Source organism: Ictidomys tridecemlineatus, chromosome X (genome assembly GCF_052094955.1).
Source record: "Ictidomys tridecemlineatus isolate mIctTri1 chromosome X, mIctTri1.hap1, whole genome shotgun sequence".
Lineage (NCBI taxonomy): Eukaryota > Metazoa > Chordata > Mammalia > Rodentia > Sciuridae > Ictidomys > Ictidomys tridecemlineatus.
The window spans coordinates 75,726,276-75,743,271 of NC_135493.1; the positions used below are offsets into that span (position 1 = coordinate 75,726,276).

Below are 16,996 nucleotides of genomic sequence, written 5' to 3' on the forward strand. Positions count from 1 at the left end.
TGTAAGCTACTTCATTCACTTTCTTCAAGCATTATTGTTAAAGGTAATGTTTAAAACCAGCAAGGATAGGAGCTGGGGTTGTGGCTTAGTGGTAGAGCGCTCACCTTGCACATGCAACACCCTGGGTTTGATCCTCAACACCACATATAAATAAATAAATAAATGTATTGTGTTAACTACAACTAAAAACAGACAAACAAACAAACAAAAACCCCAAAATACCCAGCAAGGATAGGTGAGGCTGTGGCACTTCTTTTGGCACTCTCCCCTGCCTTCACTAGCTGGCAGAAGCAGGCAGAAGGGAAAGCACACACATTAGGGTGCTATCCCTTTGGCCAACTTCTTTAATCATTTCACAATTTGTCCACTGATACTTCAACTCACTGACCCCTTTTTTCACACCACCTCCTAAAGTCTCTGCTTGGATAGTATAGCTCTTAAAAATGTGAACTCTAGAGTCTGACTGCAGGGGTTCAAATTCCAGTTCTACCACCCATTAGCTGACTGACCTTGGACAATTTGCTTCAACTCTCAGAGTCTCTGTTCCCTTATTTGTAAGATAGGAACAGCATAATATTTACCTTTCATGGTGATTGTGAAGGCAAGATCAGTACCTATATAGCAATGTTGGGCATTTGGTAAGCACTCAAACATTGGTAAGAATCATGTCATATATTTTTGGAAAGTTTCCTCCCACTGTTATGTTTATATCCATGCCACTACTGAAAGAGTACTACTACTACTGGTTTCAGAAATTACTATTGGTTTGAGAATGGGTCCTTGGCTTTGAAATCAGACTTCTGCTAAATATAGGGTGAACATATTATCCAAACTGGGAAACTTTTAAAGGTGACAGACAATACTAATGCTAATTATGCCAGGAAAACAGGGATAAATAGATGATATACTGGACAAACCAAGACCTGAGATCACTCAAGTTAAATAAAAAATGAAGGCCAGTCATGAAAATACTGTATTTATATCCACTGCATTAGTATAGACACCAGGTATTGGGTAAGCAAAAATATGGTTGGGAGAGGTGTTATGAACCATGACAACTTTTGTCCCACCAGTTGTATAAAATTCCAAGAATGTAGCAAAACCTAATTAACCAGAATGGAACTGTACAGACAATACTCATCCTTGCTGAATAAACCCCTCTTCTTATAGAAATGGCTAATGAATATCATAAATTATATTATGCCAAATGTTTATAATATTTAGAAGAACAAACTGTTCTAAGTACCCTCCAGTATTGCAGAAGCACCATTTGTACACAATTGAAATGCTGAGTAATTATCTGTCTTATTTCTTCACCAGAACAGATTCCCTAGAAACCTGTTTGAATGTAGTAAGCCTAGTTTGAGTGTGTATTTGAACAACAAAACCGTGTTTCTTTACATATATTATCTAACATATATGTATTAGTATTAATATTATTCTAATTTGACCCAATTAATGAGTTTTGATTGTATTGTATAATTAAAATATGTAAAATAAACCATGAAATAATCTCCAATCACAAAAACACATATCAAGTTTTGTGCATTGATATCAGATATTATTTAATTGGAAATTCTTATTCTATTTTCAAAACACAAGTGCTTTTAAAAAAATGTCTAACATGTCTTTTTTAGTATCACACACCTAAAATGAACAAAACATCAGAAGAGTTTTCTGAAATTTTCCTTTAAAAGTTAAATGCATCTGTCTGGGGATCATAGTGATATACAACTTAGACAACCAAGAGAAATGCAGCCATCAGTGTTCATTCAGAGAAATAAGTGCAAGAAGGAGTGGTGGCTTTTGCCTCTGACTCTCTAGATGTACTTCCTGTGACTGGGGTACACTTTCAGCTAGTGAAAAGACAAATGATTTCAGAATAGGTTGTACTTTTCTTTAAAGGTAACCAGAAAAATCAAAAAGCTACTAACTGTGTGTTTCCATTTGTTGGGAGAGAGGCACTGAAAGGCGGACCATACTCTCTTTGTTTCCACCATCTGTTTTCTATTACTCTACTGTGCTCACTTATTCCATATACTTACAAAATGAAGTGTTTAGAATCTCCCATCCCCACCCTCCCCATTCATGTTCTTGGAGAAAACTCTTAAACTATGAGGGAATGAAGGGGATTGAAGTAGGGAATTGTCTGAATGCAAATGGAAATTAGTAGGGTTTTTGCCAGCAAATCAGAAGGAAAATTATGAGAAATCTTTATCAAGTTAGGCTAACTACACATAGGCTCAGACAAAAGGATTGAAGTTGTTTTTAATCTACTGAGTTTTGTCATAGTGAGGACAGTCATGCCCACTCTCACATGTGACATTCATACTTACATACTTACTTGGTCTGCTAAATGTAGATATAGGATAAAATGTACAGGTATATCAAAACTATTTCCATACTATTTTACTAATTATACATATATACATGCACACATACATACACAGAGATGTTCATAAGAAACAGATATATGCCCATAGATACCAAGATATATAGGGACATGAGCACTTTAATTAGAAAGTAAAATTATAAGTGAAAGATTTTAAGAATGGATGCAGGGCAGGGAGTTGAGAGGGGCTGGTTGGATGTGGCAAATGTGAGTAGACAAGTGAGGCAGAGACTAAGAACACAAAAGGAGGATGCTTGGAAAAACAGCTATAGATTGGACTGTTGGATTTCTCTTTGCTGAAGACAGGCTCAATTACTCTCTTGGCCCCCTCTACAGAGGCAAGGATTTGGTGCACAAGGATGTCTGTAGGGAACCAACCCACAGCTGATGTCCTCTCAACTCCCCATTTATAAGACACTGCCCAGGTGTCTTCCCTCCTTTCCCTTCTCTTTGGAATTGGGGTACCGATTCCATTTGTCTGGGTTATTCCACATGTTCTGCTACAAGCACATCTCTGAGTAACAGCAATCTCCATAAAATGTGGTTTCAAGTGTTAATACAGAAATCCTTAAATGTACATGCTGTGCATGCTTTTTAAAAATATTTTACCAATGTGAGAATAGGCTATGTGTACAGGTACCAACAGGACAACAGGAGAGACAATAATTCTATGCAGAATACTTCATCAGTGTGAGGAAACATGTGAGTGAAAAAGAACCCAACTGATCTGGTACTCTATTTTCCTAATAAAAGGCACTTAGAATAGATATTTTCCATTTACAGCAATGTAAAATCTAGCAATTTAGTCTACTCACTGGAAAGAATGTCCCAAAGCATCCACCATTCATATATACAATAAAACCACACATAAGAAAAAACAAACTTTAGGAATAAGTTATTATTAATATCTGCTCCCCAAACAGGAGTTAGAAAACTAAGCTGGCAATAGATCTATAGAATAAAAACACATGCAAACTTTTATGAACCATGAAAGAATTGACAATAATTGAAAGGCTTTGTTGAGCAGATACACTGGAAGTGAGTCTCCAGGTAAGGGTTCACTTCTTCTAAAGCAGTTAGTTTATCAGCAAAGTTCTCTCTTCTTGGGAGGATGGGACAGGAAGGGGCAGGGGGGAGTGATCAGGCATTAACATTTCAGTTCCATGCACAATCAACTGAGACAGGGACCAGCTGTCAAAAGACTCCTAGTAGCCAGGACCCAAAGCCCTCACTGCATGGCACAGATGCTGTGGGGCAGGAACTCTTGCACGTAGGTGGCGGCTGCCTTGGAGAGGTAGGTCATTGTGCCAAACCTGCCACTGGGTGCACTGTCATACAGAAGAGTACAGATGCCAGATGCAGGATCCTTTGCCAACATGTTATCATCTGCGCCGAGGGTTTTCTGTTTGGTTTTTAAGGGTAAGAAAACATAGGGGAAAGGAAAAATTACTAATCCTACTAAGTGAAATCCTGAGTAGTATAACTCAGAGCCTCCTCCCCATCACCAATTAGTTGGTTCCTAAGTTGTTCAGCCAGGAAGGGATCAGGGTTATACATAGAAGAATGAATATCAGTCTTTGTAGATGCGTTTTCACTAGATCTCTAAATTATGGAAGTTATTTAAAATTATTGATTAGAATTTTCCCTATTACAGTGTAGTTTTGAAAGTAATATAGTAATAATCAACTATACGAGTCAGACCTGTCAGTTACAGAGACAAATGTTAACATTCACAAAACACCCTAGTGAGATTTTGGTCTGTCACTCTTTAATACTACTAGTATTCTTTTATCTTGTGTTTAATCATTATTTCTTTCTAAGCCAACTTAATTCAAATAGACCATAAGCTTTCCAAGGTTAGAGTCTATTATTAAAAAGGATCACATTTTCTAACACATTGATTGACATCAATCTAGAATATTTAAAATTAGGACAGTTCTAGAAAATCTTATATATAGTCTTCTATCTTCTCACAGTAAGAGAATGAAATACCTATTATGTTTTAGAGATTTCCTGTTGACAATAATCATACCCTTTCACCTTAGGTGCTTCTACTCTTAATCCAGGCAAACTTTGAAATACCTTCAATAAATAGTTTTTATTTTTTACTGTGCTTAATTTCATGGAAGATTTATTAAGAAAATGTATAAATAAAAGTTTCACTTTAAAGCTTTCCTACAGATAAATAGTAAAAGAAAAAGCAAAGTAAAACCAAAATCAAATTTTCTCTTTTCCTTAATAGCCCGGAAAGGATTTCTAACAACTCTAACAATTTTAAGCTGCAAAAAGCATTGTGATCAAGAGTTTGAAATATGATGCTAATGCTATGCTTCAGGCTTTTCAGGGAAAAGCATATTATCTCCTGAGTTCCAGGTAACTTGACCATAAAAAACAAACCACAAAACACATGGGTGAGAAAGGCAGATAAAGAGAGACTGGAATTGATTGGTACACATTGTATGCATGTGTGGAAATATCACATTGAACCTGATTAGTATGTATAATTAATATATGTTAATAAAAATCAAATAAAATGGGCTAGGGTTGTAGCTCATTGGTAAAGCACCTGTTTAGCATATGGGGCCCCAGGTTCCATACCCAATACCACTAAATAAATAAATAAATAAATAAATAGAAAATCTTAAAATAATCTTGAAAGAAAGGAAGAAAGAAACATGACCAAAGACAGAGGTCATCCTGCGGCCCATTTCCTTTGCATACGCAGTTCAGAGCCATTGAAGGGAACCTAGGAAAAAGCTAAGTGGAAGAAGGCACAACCAAGTGATCTTGGCTTTCTGAGGAACTTGGAATGCAGTCAGCTTAGCGTCAAAATTCTCCTCTGAGAAAACAACCAGTTTACCTACCTGTTCTTGAAGGAACAAGTCATTGGCAATGTGCACTATTTTTTCCACAGCAATGATGCTTCCAATGCTATGAATTTCAATATCTGCTAGCATGGTGAGGACAAGGATGGCTTCAACCAGAAGCTGGCGATACTCTGGCTGAGGTACACGATTCAAGACAGACTCCACATGGACAGAGAATTTAATCTCACCTGGAGTCATCTGTGACAGAGAAAAAGAAAATTACTTCCGAGGCTCTCACTGCTCAGGTGCCATCAATCACCTGCTTTGAAAGGCAGTAAAAACACTTTAGCCATGAGCATGGCTTCAGCCCCCTTAATGCAATGGAGTGAGTAAATTGGTTCAATCTTTTTGGGAGGCAATCTGGCAATGCATAAGGAGAGTCATAAAAGTGTCAATGCCCTCTAACCCAAAATCCTATTTCTGGGAGTTCATCCCAAGAAAATAATTCAAAAGAGGAAAAAAGCTCTATGTGCAAGAGTGTTTATAGCAGCATTAGTCACAAGGGTAAAACTAGAAGTAACACAAACATGGAAATGGTTGTATAAATAATGGCATGTCATGGCTTAGAAATGTCATGAGTTTTATGGAGCCACTTAAATGTGATGATTATGGATAAAGGATAAAGTCGAGCTTAAAACTGCATATATGTGATGATTGGAATTATGTAGAACATTCTATATATTGTTAGAATGAAGTGGGCATCAAGAAGTACAAAATTATTTTAGGTGAAGGAGATTCAGGGATAATTTTTGGTAAAATTGTACTGAGTTTGTGATATAGGGAGGCAATATGCCTGAGTTTAAACTCCTGTCTCTGTCTAAAGACTTGGGTTCAATAAAAAATCTTAACACTAAAAAAATCAATAAATAGGCAAAGAAACCAAACAGAACTTATCAAAAGAAGAGATACAAATGGCCAACAAATATATGAAAAAAATGTTCAACATCTCTAGCAATAAAATACAAATTAAAATTACAGAGATTTCACCTCATGCTAGTCAGAATGGCAATTATTAAGAATACAAGTAACAATAAATGGTGGTAAGGATGTGGGGAAAAGGGTACACTCATACATTGTTGGTGGGACTGCAAATTGGTATAACCACTCTGGAAAGCAGAATGGAGATTTCTCAAAAAACTAGGATTGGGACCACCATATGACCCAGCTAACCCACTCCTTGGTATATAATCAAGAGTTAAAATCATCATACTACAATGACACAGCCGCATCAATGTTTATAGCACCACAATTCACTATAGCCAAGCAATGGAGCCAACCTAGGTGCCCCTCAATAGATGAATGGATAAAGAAAATTTGTTATATTAACACAACAGAATATTACACAGCCAGAATGATTTTATGACATTTGCCAGTTAAATGGATAGAACTAGAGACTGTCATGCTAAGTAAAATAAGATAGTCCCTCAAAGCCAAATGTGGAAATGTTTTCTCTGATATGTGGAAGCTAATCCAAAATAAGGAGGAAGGAAGATAAAAAGAATAGAAGAAGGCCAGTGGAGTAGACAAAGGGGGATGAAGTGAAGGGAGGAGTGGCAGTAATAAGAAAGACAGTGAAATGAATCTGCTACAACTTTCCCAAGTACATATATGAATATACCATAGCGAATCTCACCACCATGTTTATCCACAAGAAACTAATTTAAAACAAAACTATAAGTTAATAGTAAAAATATCAGTAGAGTAGAAGATAAGGAATGGGGGAGGGAGAAGGGGAAAGAAAGGGGAAGTACTAGGAACTGAATTAGAACAAATTATATTCCATGTTTTTATGATTTCATCAAAATGAATTCTAATATCATGTATAACTAGAAAGAACCAATAAAGAAAAAAAAAAGACTTGTGTGCAAGTCCTGTCTTGGTCAGTTATGAGTTACATGACCTGGGATTATTAATTTCTCTAATTTATTTTTCTTATTTGTACATTTGGAGTGACCATCCCTTCTTTGGCTATCTTTCGTAGTTGTGTTGAAGATTAAATAATGAGAAAGTGCTTTGAAAACTCTTAAAGGTACTATTCAGCTATGTATTATTAATAATACTATTAACACTTTAACATTGCTTAAATTCAAAGAAATGGCAAATAGGAAATATGGTGTTCTTTATTATAGAAAGCCCTTTAGGCAATAGTAAAGGCCTGAAGCATTACATTTTTAGTACCAGTGTCCCTAGCTGCTGTTTGCAATAACTCCAGTGTTTTTGAGAATTTCCTAGTGTCTGACTGATTATTTCTAGCTTATTAATATGATTTTTTTAAAAGAGAGAGTGAGAGAGGAGAGAGAGAGAGAGAGAGAGAGAGAGAGAGAGAGAGAGAGAATTTTTAATATTTATTTTTTAGTTCTCAGCAGACACAACATCTTTGTTGGTATGTGGTGCTGAGGATCGAACCCGGGCCGCACGCATGCCAGGCGAGCGCGCTACCGCTTGAGCCACATCTACAGCCCTATTAATATGATTTTGTATAAAAGTTCTTTATCATTTTTTGGTGATTTGAACAAAAAAGAAAATACAAAAGCATTTAGTAATGTATATCTGTGGTCAGTGCAATATTCTCCAACTATGGTTATATATCAGCATCGTTCTATGGATTTAGAAAAATACATATACTCAGGATCTCTCCCTGGAGACTCTAATCCATAAATTGGAGATAGGAGCCCAGGTTACTCCAATATACACTTTGAGCTCAAGACTACTAATTGTCTACAAGCATCCTACTAGAGAAAGGTGGGGACGAGAAGACTGGGGGTACATGAGAAGTCACTCATTCTTAGATTTCTATCCCTTCTGACCTCTCCAACTCTCATATAGCCTAAAATAGTTAACAATTATGAGAAGTTTTCTTAGATAATTAAAATAATACATAATTATTCTCTAATATTCCTATTCAATTTTTTAAAAAAATTCTTTCATTTCTTCAAATGCTTTTTGTATTCATATGACTCATAAAAAGACATAGGTCTGCTACTTTGAAAAGTGATCACTAAAATACTTCAGCCAGCAAAATCACTGAAATGCTTCACCATTATACATGCAAAAGTCATAGAATCTTACCTCTCTAGTAGTTGAAGAAGGAAGAACAAAACCTTCCACAGAAAGTCCATGACACTGCAAAGCAGAAAACACATGCCATGAGGGATGGGCTAAAAAATGGGAGGCTGTAAGAAGACACTTTGTATTTCTAAGTGCGTTACAAGGGTTTTTGCTGTGTGATCACAGGTCAGCAAGAGGTCCTGCAGCCCCACATGGCCTTGTTGTGGGATCATGAGTACTAGGTACCAAGATGCAGGACTGGACTACAAAAGACCAAGGTTCATCCTCTACTTAGGGATGCAAGATGGGTAGGGAAGATCTGCATTCTGGGAAACACTAGCAACCTCCCTACCCACCAAATATTGAGAGACCACCTGGGAGTATATCAAGCTATATCCCAGAACCATCACAAAGAGACCTTTAGAAAGATTTTTAGGTTGCAGAATAAACTTAAGATATGCATTTATCGAACAGGTTACATTACTACGTGTTCTAGTTAGGCATCCTATATCCCCATCAGTACTCTTATCCTGCCCTTTTTTCCATAGTACTTATCTTTCAACATTCTAGGTACTCATTTACTGTATTTATTATTTATTGTTTCTTTCTAGAACAATGTAAATTCTATAAGGACAATGATTGTTGTCTTTTTTTGTATGAACCCATAGAACAGTGTCTGTTAAAGATAAAGTATCATTACTATAATATTTACAAATATTATAAAAATATATAATAAATATTTCTAACAATAAATATTATATTTATCATTATATTATATTAATTATATTTTATTTGTTATAGAAAACATAATGAATATAACATATAATAAATATATTATATATTTAAATAAATATAAATTATTACATTTATTATGTATTTTATAATTTTATAAATATCATATTAATTATATTTTATCATTTCTATCACCAATAACTATCAATTTTAATTATTAAAAAGTAATGGGGATTAATGATTTACAATTATAGTCTCTAGATAATTCAAAATGCCATATATGAAACAACCACAGAAAAAGATTCCAAACCAAGAGATTTGCTGACTCCAGTAGACACATTCATCTTTTATTTCATATACCAAATAATACTGTTTGTACAGAGAATTTTTGCCCTTAAAACATGTATGCAAAATTATTTTGTTACATTCAGATTCTTAAAGGGATGGATCTGAAAAACAGGATATGTCTTTTGCCTCCTATGTTGGGATCCCAAGTTCAGATTTTGATTTTGCTGTAAAATTCCCAACATCCCCAACCCTATTTAAGTGTTCTTTCTTTTCTAATTCTTATAGGCTTGTAGTTAGGCATGTTTATTAGAAACTTCTTTTGCCTTGCATCATAGCTGCTTTTTAAGATACCTATAGATTCAACTACTCAATGACAATGGACAGATAATTTACATGACTATTACATGGTATCTGGGGCAGAATTGTACCTGATACATGTCTGCTAAGTTGAATTGCCATAATCCATGCATAATTGGAGAGAGAAAATACATATCTGTCATCACTGTGTGAAAGGAGTAAGGCGGAAAGAGAACAAGTTCTATGTATTCTTTGAAAAGGAGATTGCCAGAGCCAATAATCTGAGGAATCAGCTTTCACCTTTTCAAAAAAAAAAATCACCTTGTCTTGTCTCTGGAAAAATAACAGTGTGCTGAGGAGAAAGACACCACTGAAGGTTTTGAAGTTCTGGATAAAGTATTCTTCAGGGCAATGAAGCAAAAAGTAGCACCTGAGACACTTGAATAAAAACTATGAATTAATATAGTAGTCTTTCTGGCCTTCTAAAATTGTCACCATCAAAATGGTGTGATATACAACTATATATCTTTGTTATAATGGACCTCTGAAAGAAAAACAAATATTGATCACACCAAGAGTCTTTGGACTACTAACATCTTTATAATTTTGTATTTGTTTAGTAGTTTTTATTCAAGAAAAAATGTAGGTAAGCGATCCTTACACAAACTCCCCAGATGCAGTATTTGTTTTACCACAGTGATATGTACTTACAAAAAAACACAGTTGTAAATACCATTTTCAGTTCACCATAGCTACAAAGTAAGTGAGCTCTTTATTATTAAAACATCTGGCTAGCAGCAACTATATCAAATGTCCCATATAACATGCTACTAGAGCTCAAAGCAGAGAAGTCATGATTTTAAAAACTACTTTAGAAACAACATCATTGCAACAATAATATAAAGAGACTAAATTTTTATAATGCCACAGTATAAATTCAACTGTTTCATTTTTATCTTTTCTCTCATGTTTTGTCCATCTGAACATATTATATTCACATTATTACAGTGACATTATAGTAATGTCATATCTTAGTCAATAAGACCAAGGATTTCAAGAGGGAAAATAAGGAGACATCAGCAATGTATTAAGCTTACCTTCTGTAAAACTTTCCAAACTTTTTGATAAAATCCAACTGGGACTCTATTCAGGGCTCCATCCAACCTTCTCCGGCGTTGCCATTGACCTTGACGACTATCTCTAGTTGTCTGCTGACCAAATGCACTAGGAAAGGACCCACTATTTGGAGTATTACAGGCCCCAGGGGACTTGGAAGAAGAGAAAGAAAAAACATAAATCAGAAGTGATCTCTATTTCTCTGATAAAGTATTACAACACAGTGAACAATAAAAAAAATCTGCCAAATTTTATGCCACATATTATGTAATGTAGCCATGATAAAGAGGTAACAGGGAAGCTAATAGACATCCATATAGTTAGTAGTTGAAGAATCTTTTTAGAACACAATCTGATGTTATTTACAAAAAAGAAGAACCTTACAAATACTGATGAATAGAACATTGTTAGCTATCTCTTTACCTGGTTATCTCTTAAATTTCCAACTGGTCTATTGTCTTGTTTATTGCTCTTATGAGCCATAACACAAGCCTCAGTAAATTTAAAAGGATTAAAATCCAAGCACCACAATATAATTTAATTAGAAATCAGTTAAAGGAAGAAATTCAGGAAATTAACAAATATATTTAAATTAAAGAACACACTCCTGAGTAACCAATGTATTAAGGAGAAAAATTGGAAGATGAATGAAAACAAAAACACAACATACAAAAACTTATGTGGTATAGTTAAAATGGTGCTTAAAGAGATATTTATGTTTTAAATGCTTGTATTAAAAAGAACAGAATCTCAAATCAATAACCAAACCTATCTTCAGAAAAAATTGAACAGAAGGAAAGCAGAAGGAAGGACATAGTAAAGATTCAAGTGAAAAGGAATGAAGTAGAGAGTAAAAAAAAAAGAAAAAATAATGAAATCCAAATTTGTTTCTATGAGAATATCAATGAATAGAAAAATCATTAGGTAGATGAACTGAAAAAGAGGAAATAGAGGACATCAATTCCAACCTCACATAAATGAAAAGAATCATAAGAACATATTATAGCAGCCATGTGCTAACAATTAATCACATAACCTAGATGAAATGGACAAATTCCTAGAAAGACACAAACTACCTAAACTGCTTTAAAAAAAAACAAAACAAAATCTGAATCAATTTACAAGATCAGATTAATAAGACCAAAAATTCCTACAAAGAAAAGCCCTAGTACAGATAGCTTCACTGATTAATCTATAAAACATTTAAAGACAAATCAATACCTGTCCTTTTTCTTTCTTCCTAGTATCTGGGGTTGAACCCTGGGCATTTTTAATGCTATGCAAGTGTTCTGTTATTGAGCTATAACTGTACCCTTTTAATTTTTATTTTGAGACTGGGTCTTGCTAAACTGCCCAGGCTGGCTTTGAACTTTGAAATTTTTTTGATTCTCCTGCCTCAACATCTCAAGCAGCTGGGATTACAGGTATGTGAAACCATGTCTGGCTTAGCACTAGTTCTTTTTTTTTCATTTGAAATTTTAAAATCATGCATTATAGTTATACATAATAGTGGGTTTCATTTTGACATAATCATACATGCTTGGAATATAATTCATTCCATTTCATTCTTCAGTACTTTACTTCTTCTTTCTCTCCCCTCTCCTATACCTCCTCCCCATTGCCATTTCTACTGGTCTTCCTTCTATGTGTTTATTGTTTCTTTAATTGATGCTTTATAGGTATTCAGAAAGGTTAAATTCATTGTAATATATTCATATATGTACTTAGCTTAATTTGGTCAATTTCATTCTGCAGTTCCTCCCTTTTCCCATCCCTCCTCCCACCCTCTTTATCCCCTTTACTTCATTGAAATCCCTTCTATTTTCATGGGATTTTCCTCCCCAGCCCTGCCTTTTCACCCCTTTATTTTGGTCTAGCTTCTTCATATGAGAGAAAACATTTAATCCTTGACTTTCTGAGTCTGGCTTATTTCACTTAGCTCAATGTTCTCCACTTCTATCCATTTACCAGCAAATGCCATAATTTCATTATTCTTTATGGCTAAGAGAAACTTCATTATTAATATCAGTTCTTTATAATCACTTCCAAAAAAGAGGAAGGAACACATCCCAACTAATTCTATGAGACTAGTATTATCCCAATACCAAAAACCAGCCAAAGACATCACAAATAAAGAAAACTGCAGTCTGATACCCTTTACAAATATAGATAAAAGAATCTTCAACAAGCTGGGTATGGTGGTATCCTCCTATGATCCCAGCAATTTGGAGAGATGAGGCAGGAGGAATGCAAGTTAGAGGCCAGCCTTAGCAAATAAAAGATAAAAAGAACCAGGGATGTAGAACACCCTTGTATTCAATCCCCAGTACTGCAAAAAAAAAAAAAAAAACTAACAAACACCTCAACAAATGCTAGCAAACTGAGTTTTGTGATATATTAAAAGGATTGCACACTATAATGAAGTAGGGTTTATTCTATCAGTTCAAGGTTTTTAAAATATCTAAACATTAATAAAAAACACCATCTGAACAGATGAATAAAAAGCATTTGACAAAATTCAATATGCCTTCCTGAAAAAAAAAAAAACACTTAACAAACTAGGAAAAGAAAGGAATTTCCTCAATCTAACAAAATGTTACATTTTGTATTCTCTGAAAATGAACACTAACAAAGACTGATACTTTCCCCTCTTAAGATAAGGATGCCAAATCTCACCACTACTATTCAGCATTGTAGTGGAGGTTCTAGACAGGACAATTAAGCAAGAAAAGAAGTAACATTATTTCTATTTACAGATAATATAATCTTGTATCTAGAAAATACTAAGTAACTCCTTAAATATAACTACAACTAATAAATAATTTCAGTAAAGTTGTATGATTTCAGATCAACAAAAATCAATTATATTTTACTTGAATAGATGTTCCATTAAAGAATATATGTAAATGGTCCACAGGTATATCAAAAGATACCCAACACAGAAAAATCATTAGAGTAGAGGGAAGAGAATGGGGGAGAGAAGAGGAGGGGAGGAAAAGGGAAAGTACCAGGGACTGAAATAGAGAAAATTATATTCCATGTTTTTATAATTATGTCAAAATGAATCCTAATATTTATGTAACTAAAAAGAATAATAAAATAAATAAGAAATTTAAAGAACTAAATTGTAAATTTAGTTTTTAAATGATAAAAAGGTGCTAAACATCACTTATTATCATGGAAATGCAAATCAACCCACAATCCACCCCTGTGTTCAAAACACTAGGCAAACTAGGGAGAGTAGGAACATACCTCAACATTGTAAAAGCTATCTATGCTAAATCTAAGGTCAACATCATTCTAAATGTAGAAAAAAAGAAAGTATTCCCTCTGAGAACTGGAATAAAACAAGGATGTCCTCTTTCACCACTTTCATTCAACACCATCCTTGAAACTCTAGCCAGAGCAATTAGAGAGAAGAAAGAGGTTAAAGGGATATAAATTGGAAAAGAAGAACTCAAACTATCACTATTTGCTTACAACATGATTCTATATTTAGAAGATCCAAAAAATTCCACCAGAAAACTTCTAGAACTAATAAACGAATTCATCAACGTAGCAGGATATAAAATTAACACCCATAAATCAAATGTGTTCCTATACATCAGTGATGAATCCACTGGAAGAGAAATTAGAAAAAACACCCCATTCACAATAGCCTCAAAAAATAAAATACTTGGGAATCAACCTAACAAAAGAGGTGAAAGACCTCTACAATGAAAACTATAGAACACTAAAGAAAGAAATTGAAGAAGACCTTAGAAGATGGAAAGATTGCCCATGCTCTTGGATAGGCAGAATTAACATTGTCAAAATATCCACACTACCAAAAGCATTATACAGATTTAATGTAATTCCTATTAAAATCTCAATGACATTCTACATAGAAATAGAAAGAGCAATCATGAAATTCATTTGGAAAAATAGGCGACCCAGAATAGCCAAAGCAATCCTTAGCAAGAAGAATGAAGTATGAGGCATCACAATACCAGACCTTAAATTATTCTAAAGAGCCATAGTAACAAAAACAATATGGTATTGGCACCAAAACAGACACACAGACTAATGGTACAGAATAGAAGACACAGAGACAAACCCAGATACATAGAGTTATCTCATACTAGAAAAAGGAACCATAAACATATACTGGAGAAAAGATATCCTCTTCAACAAATGGTGCTGGGAAAACTGGAAATCATATGCATCAAAATGAAATTAAACCCCTATCTCTCACCCTGCACAAAACTCAACTCAAAGTGGATCAAAGACTTAAGCACTAGAATACACACCCTGCGACTAAGAAAAAGTAATCCCAAATCTCCATGTCAGCTTAGGAAGTGACTTCTTAACAAGACTCCTAAAGCACAAGAAGTAAAATCAAGAATCAATTAATGGGATAGAATCAAACTAAAAAGCTTCTTCTCAGCAAACAAGACAATCAATAACATGAAAAAGAGCCTAGGAATTGGAGAAAAATCATTATCACATGCACCTCAGAGAGCATTAATCTACAGGATCTGTAAAAACTCAACACCAAAAACCAATTAATCTAATCAATAAGTTGGCTAAGGAACTGAACAGACACTTCACAGAGAAAAAAATACAATCAATCCACAAATATATGAAAAAAATGTTCACTATCTCTACATATTAGAAAAATGCAAATCAAAACTACACTGAAATTCCACCTCACTCAAGTCAGAATGCAATTATCAAGAATAAATGTTGGGAAGGATGTGAGGAATAATAAATGCAACAATAAATGTTGGGAATGATGTGGGGACTAAGATACACTCATACATTGTAAAAGCTATCTATGCTAAATCTAAGGTCAACATCATTCTAAATGGAGAAAAAAGAAAGCATTCCCTCTGAGAACTGGAATAAAACAAGGATGTCCTCTTTCACCACTTTTATTCAACATCATCATCATACATTGCTGGTGGGACTGCAAACTGGTGCAACCACTATGGAAAGAAGTATGGAGATTCCTCAGAAAACTTGGAATGGAACCACCATTTGACCCAATTATCCCACTCCTTGGTTATATCCAAAGGACTTAGAATCAGCATATACTACAGTGACACAGCCACATCAATGTTTACAGCAGATCAATTCGCTATAGCTAAACTATGGAACCAACAGAGGTGCCATTCAACAGATGAATGGAAGAAACTGTGAATATTATTCAGCCTTAAAGAAGAATGAAATTGTAGCATTTGCCAGTAAATGGATAGCACTGGAGAATACCCTGCTAAGTGAAATAAGCCAATCCCCCCAAAACAAGGCAGAATGTTTTCTCTGATATGTGGATGCTAATTCACAATAAGGGTGTGGGGGGGCTAGGGAAGAACAAAGGTACTTTGGATTAGGCAGAGGAGACTGCAGGGAGGGGAGGGGGTATGGGAGTAGGAAGGATAGTAGAATGAATTGGACATTATTACCCTATGTGCATATATGATTACACGACTGGTGTAACTCTTCATTGTGTACAACTAGAAGAATGAGAAGTTATAGTCTATTTATGTATGATGTGTCAAAATGCATTCTACTGTTATGTATACTTAAGTACAACAAATTTTATAAAAAGGCTTATTTACGATGCACATTTTTTAAAACTTTTTTTACTAGTTGTTGATGAATTTATTTTATTTATTTTATTTGTATGTTGGGCTGAGAATTGAACCCAGTGCTTCACACATGCTAGGCAAGCACTCTACCACTGGGATAGAATCAAACTAAAAAGCTTCTTCTCAGCAAACAAGACAATCAATAACATGAAAAAGAGCCTAGGAATTGGAGAAAAATCATTATCACATGCACCTCAGAGAGCATTAATCTCCAGGATCTGTAAAAATGAGCCATAATCCCAGCCCCTAGGGTGGATATTTTTTATAAGAGAAAAGATTACAAATATTGGTGTGAGTGTGAATAAACTGGAACTCTGTATACAATTGTGAGCCACTATGGAAAAGAGTATTGAAATTCCTCAAAAAAATTAAAAATAGAACTCTAATTCTACTTCTGGGTATTTATCCAAAAGAACTGAAATCAGAATCTTTTTTAAAAATAAGAGAATATCCTTATTTTGGCAGTGCTGGGGATCAAAACCAGGGCCTTACACATACCAGGAAAGCACTCAACCACTGAGTCACATCCCCAACCTGAAATTAGGATCTTGAAAATATACTTGTAGGGCTGGGGATGTGGCTCAAGTGGTAGCACGCTTGCCTGGCATGCATGCGGCCCGGGTTCG

General features: G+C 34.7%; 1 protein-coding gene across 3 annotated transcripts in view; it reads right to left on the bottom strand.

The window, feature by feature from the left end:
- Window positions 1-3,275: 3,275 nt before the first annotated feature.
- The window catches only part of Phka1 (phosphorylase kinase regulatory subunit alpha 1), a 40,124-nt gene continuing 26,403 nt past the window's right edge, over window positions 3,276-16,996 (bottom strand). For all 3 annotated transcript variants that reach the window (XM_078033959.1, XM_078033960.1, XM_078033961.1), the window contains 4 exons: window positions 10,722-10,892; window positions 8,329-8,382; window positions 5,257-5,457; window positions 3,276-3,794 (listed from right to left, as the gene is read on the bottom strand). In XM_078033959.1, coding sequence (XP_077890085.1) covers window positions 3,621-3,794; window positions 5,257-5,457; window positions 8,329-8,382; window positions 10,722-10,892 — 600 coding nt within the window. In that variant the 3' untranslated portion in view covers window positions 3,276-3,620. The remainder of the gene's footprint in view (window positions 3,795-5,256; window positions 5,458-8,328; window positions 8,383-10,721; window positions 10,893-16,996) is intronic.